At 38.6% G+C, this 14,467-nt stretch overlaps 1 protein-coding gene across 2 annotated transcripts in view; it reads left to right on the plus strand.

Annotated features, from left to right (window-relative positions):
- The window catches only part of rad18 (RAD18 E3 ubiquitin protein ligase), a 70,655-nt gene extending 58,149 nt beyond the window's left edge, over nt 1-12,506 (plus strand). For both annotated transcript variants that reach the window (XM_036570967.1, XM_036570968.1), the window contains 2 exons: nt 1,194-1,240; nt 12,286-12,506. In XM_036570967.1, the coding sequence (XP_036426860.1) occupies nt 1,194-1,218 (25 nt within the window). In that variant the 3' untranslated portion in view covers nt 1,219-1,240; nt 12,286-12,506. The remainder of the gene's footprint in view (nt 1-1,193; nt 1,241-12,285) is intronic.
- Nucleotides 12,507-14,467: the final 1,961 nt, after the last annotated feature.

Here is a 14,467-nt window from a genome sequence, read left to right on the forward strand (position 1 = left end):
GTTCTCTCTCTCCCTCTCCCTCTTCCTCTAACCCTGTTCTCCCCTCTTCTCTCTCGTTCTGTTTCTCTCCCTCTCTCTCCCCTTTTAACTCTCTCTTTCAAACTTTCTCTGTCTAGCTCTCTTTCTCATCTCTTCATCACTTAATTCTCTGTCCCTTGCTCTTGTACTCTCGCTCTCTCCCTGACCCCCTCTCTCCCCATCTTCTCTGTCTCACTTTCCCATTTCTCGCTCTTGTGCACTTGCTCTCATTCCCTCACCTCTGTCTCTCCCATCTTCTTTCTCTCTCTGTCTCTTGCTCTTCCTGTTTCCCTCTGTTCCTTCTTATCACTTCTCATCACTACTCTCTCTCCCTCCTTCTCTCTCTCATCCCATATCTATCTGTTTCTTGCTCTCTCTTTTTCTCTCAGCCACTCACTATTTTTCTTTCACACACTCTCTCTCTCCCCATCCCATCTCCCTTTTTTCTTCCCCTTTTTCTGTCTGTTTTTGTTCTCTTTCTTCATCCTCTCTCTCTCTCTCTCTCTCTCTCTCTCTCTCTCTCTCATCTTCATGTTAGACCTTTGTGTGTAACTTGTCAGATTTGTTGTAAGAAGACTTAATGTAACCTATGCTTATTTAACATCCCATAGAATAATAAAAAAAGAACATGATGCAGCCCTGAGGATGTGGAATGGTTTGGATGGCAAACACAACATGTGTAACTGATAAATGCATTAAAACTGCATTGTATCTCTTTTCTATCTCGGGTTGCCTTGCAGAACAATGTGAAAAATCCCCATTATGTGTTTCTCTTGAACGCTGAGATGTATGAAGAATTACATTTCTAAGCTAAAATGATTGCGTCTGTGGTCCGTCAGTGACTTTGTCTTAGACTTTGGCTCTGAGTGGTTTGGAAAATAGCTTCTCTTTGTTGGCAGAGATTACCATTAAAAGAAATGACAAACAGTTCAGACACAGTAAGCTAAACAGAAGCCTGCACGGCAAACACGACATCAGCCAGATGTTTGAGTACACCCACCCATGTGATTAAGTGCCATCAGATGAGGTCTCCATAGGCCTATTTCTTATGATGGCATTTTTGTCCACTGTTCTGTCTGTAGGGCTTTTAATAAAGTCAGAATAACATTCTGTCTCATGAATCTCTTTGTGCTTCATATAAAATGCTAAATAAAGTCTTTGGTTTTGTCTTGTAGCTCCATTTCTGATGTTTTCAACTGAGGACCTTGTAGAAGCGTTCGGAGTAAGTGATCCTCTACTATTCGGTGTTATACACAAAAACATTGATAAAATTGGAATAACATCTTTGTAATATGTTTAAATGTATTTCTTGTGATATATGTTTAAATGAATATATATGTTTTATTTCTCTTGTAACATGAATGACCTGGTAAAAAATAAGTCATTTGTATTAATTGTCATTATTTTGTTTAGAACAGTGTCTATCTATCAGTGTCTATCTATATTGAAACTCTAAAAAGACTAACTCTAAAAGACTCATCCATGCTTCAGTTTATGCTAATTGTTTCTAGCAGTATATAACCTTTTAACATGAAAACAAGAAGGCTGTTGATTCATTTTTAAAGTTCACTGAAGTCTCTAGAGATCCTGCGCTCTTGTTCTAAACACATGCAGACTGCCATTCACATTAATGCACTGCTATGCTTTATTTTATGCTTGCCAGTTTTTCCATAACTCACTTCCTCTACCCTGGAATGAACAGTTTTTGGCTCATGAACTTCCCTCCTCCAGGGTTATCGAATTAAACCTCTGCGTTTAGCTGGTGGTTAGCCCACGCTGCCTATGTGTTACTGCGCCACATGTGGAGTGAATATGGCCTCCTTGCAGTCCGTCCAGATGGAAAGAAATTGCCGTCTTTTGATGGAGTGATCACTCCTACTCAGAGTAGGTCACCAGGGAGGCAGCAGTTTAGGAAGCTCACAAGCATTTCCTTTTGGAGAACTCAAAGTTTTTCCTGTGAGCGGTGCTACAATGACAAGAATTTCCAATGTGTGTTGAATTTAACATTCTTGAAACAAGTTATGGATAATTGAACAGTGGCAATTTCTAGCATGGTGTCGTTGTTATAACAAAATCTTTTCTCAGTTACAACTTTGTAGGCGAAGGGAAAATTGAGACTGACTCAAACAGCGTTTTACAGGCAATAAGTACTTATCGGTATTTCTAAAGTTCAAAATCTCTCTAGTAGGCATCAGTGATTGATTAATAGTGTGTGTGCCAGTGATGGTGCAAATGAACTGAAATCAGCTGTAGTGAAAGGCATGTAGCCTACCAAGTGGTACTTAGATAAGGATCACTATGCTTATTTGAGATAATTCATCAAACTTGGCTTGCCTCCACAATACTACATAATCTAATAATGTGTTATTTGATCGTTGTCAATAACACTGACATTAAAAGTTGTCAGCAGATATTTCCATTGTCAATTTTTCATTTACATTTTCAAAGTGGTATCAAACCTAGAGTAAGTTAATAACGTAAGCTGAACAGAGCAGCAATTTCCTTATAGTGTTGTAATTTTGTGTATGGATAGTGAAAGAAGAAGAACAATTGTAGCTAGAAGTTGAAAAAGAAGTAAAGTCTGGGGGCATTTTCTTAAAATAAATAAAGTAGTTACATTAAACACAAGCAGGTCTGACTGGCTTTCCACAGAAGTACAGTGTTGCCTTCGACCACCAGAAAAGAAAACATGCTGGTGTTGATTCTGAAGCAGCAGAACAGTCATTAATAGTAGCTTTTCTTCCATGCTGGTGTTCTCACAAACCAAACTAAATTGCTCCCTGAGGAAGCGCAATTCGCAGTGTGATGCATGATTCGTAAGTGATTTGTAAAATCACTAAAGCCCATCATTGTCATTACTAAAATTACTATTACTAGTGTTAGATTTCAGTTAATTTGTGCTATCATATTAGCCAAAAATGTGGCAGTAGTGCAGTGCATAAAATCATGCCGATACAGGCCGGCATCCTCAGGTCACTTTACTAATGTTGCATTTCTAAGTGTTTCTGTTAATTAGAAGTGTTTAGCAGCTACTTCAAAAAATGATTAAACATTCGACAGCTTGTCCTGTCAAGGTTCTGTACTCTATTAGGAACACCTGTGTACCTGTAATTTCATGCAATTATCTAATCAGCCAATAGTGTGGCAGTCGTGCAGTGCATAAAATCATGCAGATATGGGTAAACAGCCTCAGGTAATGTTCACATCAATCATCAGAGTGAGGAAAAAATGTGATCTCACTGATTTTGACTGTGCCATGATTGTTGGTGCTGCTGATCTCCTGGGATTTTCACGCGCAATAGTCTCTAGAGTTTACTCAGAATATTGCAAAAAAGACCTCATCAACCTAGTTGATGAGAGAGGTTAATGGAGAATGCTCAAACTGGTTCGTGCTGACAAAGGCTACAGTTATTCAGATAACCACTATATACAATTGTGGTGAGCAGAAAAGCATCTCAGAATGCACAGCATGTCAAACCTTGAGTGCATGGGCTACAACAGCAGAAGACTACTTTGGACTCCTCTTTTCAGTCAACAGAAAACAGAAGCTGCAATGGGCACAGACTCACCAATAGAAGCCCTGAGAAATGTAGCCTGGTCTGATGAATCTCGAATTCTGCTGAGGCACACAGATAGTAGGATCAGAATTTGGCACCAACAGCATGAATCCATGGACCCAACCTTCCTTGCGTCAACAGTCCAGGCTGGCGGAGATGGTGTAATGGAGTGAAGAATGTTTTCTTGACACTTTTTGGCCTGTTTAGTACCCATTAATTATCGCTCGAATGCCACGGCCTATTTGAGTATTGTTGCTGACCATGTGCATCTTTTCATGGCCACAATTTCCCTATCTTCTATTGAATACTCCCAGCGTTATAATACACCATGTCACAAAGCAAAAGTTGTCTCAAACTGGTTTCATGAACATGAGAGTGAGTTCATTGTTCTTCATTGGCCTTCCCAGTCACCAGATCTGAATCCAGTAGAACACTTTTGGGATGTCAGTAGACGAAGGTAGATTTTTAGTGACTACACATGCTTCTACACATGCTTTAGTGCGTGAAATTTAGCACAAGCTAAAAATAGGACAAAAAAAAAATTTATTGTAATTATCAACCATAATTTCAATATCAGATTCATAAGAATGGATGGACTTAAAATGTTTTGTCACGTATCGCTAAATAATGTATCGACTGCTGATATATTGTGCGTCCAGTAGATACATTGTGAAGTACGATGTTGTAATGATCTGCAATTATCATAGCAGCAGGATGTTGTAAAGGTCTGCAAGGATCTGGTAAGGTCTGCAATTTTCATTGATGTTATCAACCTGGAAATGGGTGTGTCTTTGTAGAAAAAGGGTGAAATTTCATTTTAGACATCTCCCTCACACCCATCAAGGTTTATATTGTTGTGCTGTTGTGAAAATAGGGGCTGGGAGCTGTGGCCAAGGCAGAAGTGGACAGGAATTCTGTTGTCGGGTGATAAAAATGGATCTCATTTTATACTATATGTCAGATAAGACATATCAGTGAAGCCACAACATTTACGGTTGCTGTTATCAGGTGTATGAAGCAGCACCCTGATCTCTGCCAAATCTGCTTGCAGTTATCGGTGTAGACATCATTCTCAGGAATATCCATAATTCTTATTTCAGAAAATACACCAGCTGTACTCTAACTTTCTGCATTCAGTACTGGCACTTTATGAGACATGACCACAAAGGAAATTATATTCATTGTATTAAGTCAGTGCATCATTGGCTTAATTTTTTCCTGTCATCATGTGAACTAGTCCCTTTGCTCCATCATGATGGCTTTTACCATGATGAATCCTACCAGGGTTCCGGAATGATGGAAATCTTTTTTTGGTGCAGCTCATCAGCCTAAAGACCCCTAGGGCCTCCATATGGAGTGGAATGATCCTAATTGACAAGCATGGGGGTTCAAAATCATAGCATGAGGCAATTTACCCTTGTTTCCATTCTATAATAACTATATTTCTTTGACATATTGTCAAATAGGCTTGTGCCAGTATTACACTTCCATGCTGCAGACCGGTGTTTGATCCGCCACCTGGGCAAGCACCCTATGCTATACCCATAAGAGTCATTGGGCAACACTCCTAACACTGCTGCTTTTGCTTACCTCTGTAAAAATGATAAAATTGTAAGTCGCACTGGAGAAAACCTCTGCCAAATGCCATAAATGCAAATATAAACATAAAAAACGCCATATGCTTCGCTGTATTACATAATCACCACGTACATGGCGCACCAGTCATTATGTAACACTTCATAACCTGGAAACTTACTATATTGGTAGGTTCTGTTTATCAGAAATTTCTGCTAGGGGTAATATGAGATTTTTTTATTATATGTTAGGATCAACGTAATGATGGTGGAATTTTTTTCCACAAAGTTTAAAACTACATGACTCGCATCTACAAATGGACTTGAGCATACAAAACAAAGCTTGAGCATTTTTCTTTTCTCCATGCTGGCCGAGACGTGTTTTCGCCTTTTTTAAGGAGAAAAAGAAAAAAAATCTGTCTGTTCGTCCTTCTGCTGTACTGTAGCTGTTTGATTGTGATTGTTTACAAGCTCTGCTCAGAGGAGGGACTGTTTCACGTGATCAGAGCGTGAGAGTGCAGTGGGAGTTTGTGAGAGCAGAGCTGCTCTGTGTCTAAGAAACCTCAAGTAAAACTGCTACCTGTTTGACTAAATTGCAGTGATAGTGTTCCAGGGTGTCCACGATAACATTACTGTGTTTATTATCGCATTGTGCTCAATTACCAGATACACAGGACTGTTGTGGAATATTGCTTTACTTTAACGGACAACCATTGTGGACTTCTACTAGCATGACTTAGTATAAATGAACATGTTAGTATGAAATGATCATAATTTATTATGATCTTATTTTTTTCTATTAAAATTATGATACATGGGTCAGGTCTTTGAAAGTAAGATCTTACCCCCACAAGGCCCCAGCTGTTTACACTTTGTTCTGAGAGTGAAATGCCAAATATTTCGGCCACTTCTGAGACCCTGTTCTGTAATACAAAGGGAAGTGGAACGATTTAATATGTTTCAGGAATGGATCTGCCTATTATTGGCTTTGCCATTGTTTATGAAACGTAAAGACCCCCTACTCCATCTCTATTTAGTTAAACCGCCCCTAAGACTTACGGTTGTCACTATATACCCAGCAGTGTCATTTGTTTTGCATTTAATCTGACTGTTCTGGGAGTAGGAGGTAAATGCTTGATGTCGGTCGCTGGTTCTGAACAGCTTTGTGAGACAGGTACACTGGAGGAAAGTATAATTTGTGGGTTTTTTGTTTTTTCCTCACATGGGTGAGTTTTTATCCATGAGAAGGCATATCTACAACTTACAGCCTGTAATATAATACATTAATAATCCTTGAGAGCAACAACATACAGTAAGATTAAATACACCAATGTAAAACAAATAATTTCAATTAATGTGAATAATAATTGTGATAATCCTTCCAAAAATGTTGCCAAGCAACAGTTGCCACAGAATAGCCTATTTCTTATGCTGACTTTCTGTAGGCAGTCATTATATATTTGTTATTTCATGACCTTTTTAATGATTTTGTATAATGATTAGTTTGTGCCAGCCATGCATAATGTAGCAGTGTTTACTGAAGAAACCTTTATCAATAGCCTTTGTTTATCAATAGCCTTTGTTTGTCTGACTACTGCGATAATTTCTGCTAGCATCCTTACAGGATTTGCAGCGTTATGTTTGCACCAGGCTAGCAGTGGTGTGCATTCAACTAACGCATTCTTTACTTTGTATGTTGCCATTTTAGAGCAAATCCTTCATCTGTCAGCGAGGAAACCCTTTCAGTTTAAATATTAATCTAGGAGCCTGTTTACCTCATGAATGCCCTGATTCCTGAAAACAACTGTCAGTCTCATGTTCTTCGATCCATGCAACCATCTTTAGTATCTTGTCACAATAGTACAGGACACACTTGATGAATGTGGTCATTGGTGTATATGTGTCACGTATTTTATAACTGCGTCAAATATGGCTCAGCCAAACAGAATCTACTATCAGAACTGTTTTGTAAACAGTAGTTAACTGTGACTCCATGAGTATGTTCGCAATGGTAGTGAGGGGAAAGATTGTGAGGAAGATGAGTGGGTCATAACACATGCATGTAAACGGTATTCCCAACACGCCTCTTATGTATGTGAACATGTGACCCAAATTCCAGTGGTGGAATTTTGTTTTCCTCTTCAGTATAGACAAGATGTCCATGGCTTGCTCTCTGACTGTGGGCAAAAAGTACATCTGAAGAGTAAACTATTGTAGGAGCCTCTTCATGTAAAAGTAAGTTATTCCATATGGGAGGCTCCTTGGTGTTAAGGAGACCATAAAAACTAAGTCCCAGCAGTGAGTGGAAATCGCTCTTTCCACTGGAGGGAACACACCTCTTGCTCGCCCTCCTGCTTGCTGTTGGAGAGTCTGCATCAATCTAGTCATCTTCTCTTTTGTAAAATTTATGCTGATGTAAGTAGGTTTATGTTAACACTGGAGATATTCTTTTTGCCTTTTGTTTTGTTTCTGTTTAAAGTGTCAAATATATGTAGCCATGATTATGGTTCCAGGAAAAGCCTATTCTTTGTGTGCAGGGATGGGTCGAGGCTCACCACTTTGCCAAGAAATGTGTCAGTAAATAATGAAACAGTTTAAAACAGTTTCAGTGATAATTTTGAAAATGTTATGCAATTCACCCTTTACCATGCATAATATTATTTGAAGTTTTAGGAAATCTGAAAAAAATGGGAATGTAAAGTGTTAGGCCATAAAACTACAACTGAATGCCCATGACCTTCAGTGTTTCAGGCGGCATAGCATTAAAAACCGGCGTGCTTCAGTGATGGATATCACCACATGGACTCAGGAATATTTAGACAAACCGTGGTCAATATACACTTCTTGTTGCCACATCCTCAAATGCAAGTTAAAACTGTACTATGTACACTGGAAGCTGTAAGTCAACAAAGTTCACACGACTTCTTTGTGCTTGAGCTTATATGAAATGGACTGATGCACATTAGAAACTTTTCGGATTGTTTGTGGAAATACTGGACATCATGTTCTCCAGACCAAAGAAGAAAAGGACCATCCAAATTGTTACCAGTGTAAAGTTCAAAAGGTAGGGTCTAACTTTCATACCTGTGAAGGCACCGCTAATACTAAAAGATACCTGCACTTTTTGAAGCAATGTATACTCCTTACTAGATTGATGTCTTTTTCAGGAATGTCCCTGCTTATTTCGGTATGACAACGCCAAGATCTGCCTCCCATTGAAAACGTGTGGTGAATTTTGAAGGACAAAATATAAAAACAAAGGCCCTGTATGGTTGTGCAGCTGAAGACTTATCTAACAGAAGAATGGCAAAAACTCAAAACTGGATCAGTTTGTGTCTTCAGTCTCCAAATAATCATTAAATGTTTAAAAGAAGGGTGTTGTATCAGAGTGGGATACTTTTTTGGAATGTGTTGAAATGAGTGTTTATTAAAAAAAAAAGAAATATGTCAAGGTAAAACACCAAATATAGCATGATTGGAATACTAAAAGCTAGAGACCAGAAGGTATTTTTAAGATCTTTTATTCAAGTTTTTTGGGAACACCACAAGGTGAATGATAAATAATCTACTGTAATTATATAGTATATGTAGTGTATGTGCATCTAAGTAATCATTTTAGACTGGCTGTGTGTTTTTATTTACAGTTTTGATATAGATGCTGTTCAACTTTCATTTATCAGAAAAACAACACTGTTCACTGCTGTGCTTGTACAGCTAAAGCAATTTAACAATTGCACAGAAAAATGTAAGCCTGTTGCAGGTATGAAAAATCAGTAGATTTTTCTCTCTGGGAGGTTTTCAAGCATTTAGTAATAACAATTGTTTTAAAGATCCAAAGATGCTCATAACGGCATGTAGAACACCAGAAAACAGACAGAGACATAACCGAGTACAAGAGTATACAACAGAAAAATAAAAGATATATTTACACATGCTGTTTTAAAAGAGCAAATTAACAAATCAAAATGAATCTATTAATTATCTAGTGCATTAGGTAAAAAATCATGTTTCATGAAAAGGCCTAATCAGATTTTTTCAAAACATAAGCACTCCAGGAGACTGTTTACTTATTCAGTGACTCATCAAACATTGTCCAATTCCCCATCATTTTTGCATCATTTCGTTTGTGTCCTTGTCTGGAAAAGGCTTAGATTAGAGGGCCCAAGGACAAGCGCTGTTTATGCATGTACATTTTGATGTGCTGAGTCCCTAACTCTGCCATCTCACTTGACAGAAGTCCTTGGCCCATGATGACTTCTGCTCAGGCTATGAAGCCACCTCAAAGCTCCTCCATTTTAGCCAGGACGAATTGATTCGTTCCACTTGTTAGGACCTGAGCTGGAAAATATTAGGATCACTGGACTTGGCTAAACCGTTGCAAATGCCCCGCAAATAATGCTGAACGAATTGTCCAGACCTGCAAAAGAGTGTTATTGTTATGGTATTTCAAATGGTCACATTGTCCCCCTTCGCTGCTTTGCGACTGAGATTAATAGTCTCTGTGACCAGTTTCCCCCTGAGGAATGGCTTTCAGGCGTCTCCAGCTGCTTGAGTGTAATGAAAACATATGGCTGAGCCTCTATGCTTCCCAACACTAAAGCCCTTGTAATGAAATGTGTGCGTCATCAATCCGTGAGTGCAGCAGGTGATCGTGCAAAGGAGATGTCACCTTCACACTGTGGGTTTCAGGGGGTTTGCGCATGCCATCACTGGTCAACTTGCTTACCATACACAGCAAGCGAGCCTTATCTCACTGTGTGACCAGCATCTATTTTCAGCTCTGTTCAGGTTCTAACTGTGCTTCTTTTGTCTAAGATCCAGGTTTGTCCATTTTCGCTGCATGGTTGTAGAACAAAGGCACCTTTTCTCCTCTTAAATTAACTGTGGAGATGAAACAGTTTCATACTTTTTGCAATATTTGCAATAGGATGTCATAAACACTTGATTAAATGCTATTGCTCTAGTAAAAAGTGTTAAAAATGTACTTTATTGATAAATATGCAGTGATAAGGTGGCGGCTTACATGTTGCTGCATTTGTTTAAATTCTCCTCCTTGTCTTTCCTACAGTAAGAAGCAAAGCCTGCTGGACACGCCTCAAGTGTATTTTTTAGACAAGTTAACATAAAGCAGAAAAACGTTAGTTTAAAAAAAAAGAGCTGTTAATTACAGTTTTAAACTGAAACCTAAAATAGAGTATGATTATTTTCCTTATTTTTTTCAAATGTTGTTTGTGTTTTAATTTTGACTTGTAAAGCATGAGATGTCAATATATGTAATTGCATCATTTGTTTACACAGTCTTGCCTTTGAATTGTATATTAGCTTTAGCCACTTGATGTTGGTCAAATGACATGTTTTGTTGATTTTTCCATAAGAAAATAAATTTAAAAATGACCTTTTTTTGCAAACTTTAGTGTTTATTTATCTATTTAGTTAAACAAATAAATAAATAGTGCATTAAAGTTTGCAGCAAAAATGTTGTATTTTATAAAATCAGGATATTTATTTATTTTTCCCATCCAGTTTTTCACAAGAGTTCTTTGTTCATCTGTTTTAGAATCTATTTGGAAAGTATTTTGAAATGTTTGTAAGGCTATGTATGGTTCGTAAGTGTTCCATTTCTCAATTACTAATGGGTCGATTAATAAATTGCTTTTGTAGTTGTTTGTGACAGCCCATATTAGTTTAATGAATGTTCGCCTCTTTTCTGCTTTTATCTCTGCAAATGTCTTTGCTGACAGAAGGAGAAGTATTTATAAAACAGCTGTCACATGAAGGATCTGCTGTCATTTTAGGTGTCCTTTTCCTTTTGCACTGTGCAAAAGTCTTTATTGCCATATGAGAAGTAATATTTTATTTAAAGGAAAGGAAATACTGATGAATCAGCTCAACGTTAGACGACGTATTCAGTATCTGAGCTGATGAAATGAGATGTCAGCAAAAGTCAGACATCATCAATTTCAGAAAAAAGACTAGCATTAGATAATGACACAGAAAAGAACCAAAGTTGGTTTGAATAGACAAACAGAAATATTAGAGGCACAGACGGCTCACTTTAAACTATCCAGTGTGACATCTGGGGCAGAAACATGAAAGAAAGCCTCAGCCAAGTAATCACAAATACGTACCCACAAGTAGGAGTGGAGAATACAAAATGTATTGAAGCACTCATATTTGTTGCGATGGCTAAAGAGTCATTCTTTGCAGAATAAAGGAGAAAAGAACTGTGCAGTTGTGTAATGATGTCCTATATCTTACCTTCCTATGGGTGCACTTTCTTCTCAGCTTGTCTCCTGTGATGCTTCCTTTTTAAAGATGCCCCTTTGAGTTGTCTTGCTGGAAACAGAAAGCAGGAAATGATGTTGGCAGGTTATTGACCCAGAAGCAGCTAAGCCTGGTTGTTAATTAATTTGAAAAGTTTTTCTAAGGAGAGCTATGTGATTTGTCTCACTATTCTAGCAACTCCGAGAAGCAGTTGAATAGAGAGGAGGCTGAAGGGCAAGAGGAGATGAGTGAACTGTAACTGATTTTCTAGAAAAATGTAGAACTTCTTTTCTGCCTTGAGCATAGTACTGTATATAATACCACGTGCATTCATACCAAGGGAACTATGGCTTAGAACTGGATCTAAAGTCAGGTCTACAGAACATGGATCTAAAGTCAGGTATACAGAAACCTTGAAAATCTCTATAATCGCTGAGGGCCCTTCTGAGTGTGTATGGGCAGCGTCAATTCACCCCGGACATTGGTCTCTTTGGAAACCCTGCTATTTAGTCTGGTACTGCCATTTAATTATCATTAGGCTGAGTACTCTTGTTTTCCCCCTGTGTAGAAACCGGCCGTTTGCACTAACGCTGGAAAGATTGAAAGGCCTTTGGCGGAAAAGCGAATACAATTAGGGAATGCTGGTGTAATGAAATCGCCTCAACCACAAGATAACTTTTTTCGATTATGGCAATTGTACATCAAGCAGCTGGTGGACGTGTGATTGAGCCCATTTGTTCAGACCAGGCATTTGGTATTTTTCTGCACTTTGCGTAACTCTCGTTTCTCTTTGGTTATCTTTCCTTCTGCTCAATTAACCTGAGCATTACTGTTAGAGCCAACAGGTAATTTCTCTGATTTTCTCTCCACAGAGCCCTGGAGAACGGTCCAAGAGGCTAACGCACAGCCACAGGCTCCGGGGAGTAATAGACACTGTACCTGCAGGTGAAATGCACTCACTCAAAGCTGAACTTGGTGGAAAGAACCAGTATGACTCCTGGACTCAATTTAAAGTGAATGATGGAGCTTTTATACCTTCATGTAATGTCTGTTTTCATTATGGGTTTTGTACATAGTGGATTTTTAAATAAAAATGTTCTGATAAACTATTCCTGCTGTGTGCCGGTAAATAGTATATTATTAACATAATAATAACAATATGGTAGTATTTTGTTTATTTGTTTGTTTGTCTGATTGTATTAACTAACAGTATAGCAAAAACTAGGGGGGAGAATCTGAAATGGGACACATGCACACATTTGCTGATTACCCTTATTGATGCTAGTACATAAATATTTCCAAGATGTAGAAATGGCACAGAATTTACCTAAATTAGCATTACAGAGAAATATAACGTTTATTTCTATAGGGTTACAAATGCAGTAAAAAGAATAAAATGCAGACATTTTAGTACAGTAGCCAAGAGTCACCTAAGCATTCTACTAGTATGATAAATATAAACTGTGATCAGGCCAGTATATGGACATAATGATTGAGTTTAGGCGTTAGTCACATCATTTGCTAACAGGTGTATAAAATCAAACACGTAGCCATGCAGTCTCCACTGACAACACACTGATAGTAGAATGGGTCGTACTGAATAGCTCAGTGACTTCAAAGTAGCACTTATGTAATTGTTGTTTTTTTTTGTGAAAATTGAAAGAAGTTACATTACTTACTCAGGACAAAAAGCCACGCTAAAATATAGTGTGCATGCGCTGCTGCAAGTTACTGCATCAGGCTGTATTTTGTGGGACTTTTCTGGTCTGTGCAATACGTCTTTTACTATTAACGCACTCTCAATCATCAGATTCATCTGGTTGTTGGGGTCCAAAGCATAATCTGTGTTACAAAATGTTCTTCGAAATGTTGCAGACAATTACACATTTCCACCTGAGAGGTCTCCAAATCCCCAAGTCTTACATAGTGCAGCTTTAAACATAACACTGTCATAGGATGCCACCTTTAGCACAAGTCAGTTTGTAAAAATTTTTGCTTTGCTAGATCTGCCCCAGTCAACAGTAAGTGCTATTACCATGAAGTGGAACAGCAACAGCTGAGCCACACAGGGGTGGACCAGGCAAACTTACAGAGCGGGGCCACCAAGTGCTGAAGCACGTAAAAATCACTTCTTCTGTTGCATCACTCACTACAGAGTCTCAGCCTGCATCTGGAAGCTACATCAGCAGAAGAACTGCTGATTGCATTGGGAGCTTCATGAAATGGGTTCCCATGGCTGAGTAGCTGCATACAAGCCTAAGATCACTATGCACAATGCAAAGCATTAAAACCATGCTGCCACTGGGCTCTGGAACAGGAAGTATTCTCTGGAATGATAAAATGCACTTCACACTTTGGCAGTCTGATGCCAGGATAACGCTACATATTGGAATGCATAGTGCCAACAGTAAAGTTTGGTAGAGGAGAGAAAATGATCTGGGGCTGTTTTTCAAGGTTTGGGCCAGCCCCAAGGGTAATGTTAATGCTACAGCATACAAACACATTTTAAACAATTATTTCCATTCAACCTTGTTTCAGTAGTTTGGCCCTGTTCTGTTCCAGCTTGACTGTGCCCCTGTGCACAAAGCAAGGCAGATAAAGACATGGTTTCATGAGTTTGATTTGGAGGAACCCAAGTGGCCTGCACAGAGGCCTGACCTCAGCCTGACTGAAAACCTTTGAGATGAATTGGACCATCGATTGGAGATCAGTGCCTGGCCTCACAAATACTGTTTTGACTGAATGGGCACAAATTTGCACAGACAAGCTGCAAAATCTTGTGGAAAGCCTTCCCAGAAGAGCAGGGGCTCCATATTAATGCCTATGGTTTTGGAATGGGATGTCCAACAAGCTCATATAGGTGTTATGGTCAGGTGTACACATGCTTTTAGCCATACAGTACATCACCAAATATCAGTTTGAAATATATGTCGAATCTAAACATCCGATGCCCATTTATCCGATGTTTTAAGCAATTGTCTGTAAGTACTGATGTGATACTAATGGTATCATGTAGCCCCATATAAAACACAGCAAAGTTCTCAAATTCAGGCC

The sequence above is a fragment of the Colossoma macropomum genome, unplaced genomic scaffold, assembly GCF_904425465.1.
Source record: "Colossoma macropomum unplaced genomic scaffold, Colossoma_macropomum, whole genome shotgun sequence".
Taxonomy (NCBI): Eukaryota; Metazoa; Chordata; class Actinopteri; order Characiformes; family Serrasalmidae; genus Colossoma; species Colossoma macropomum.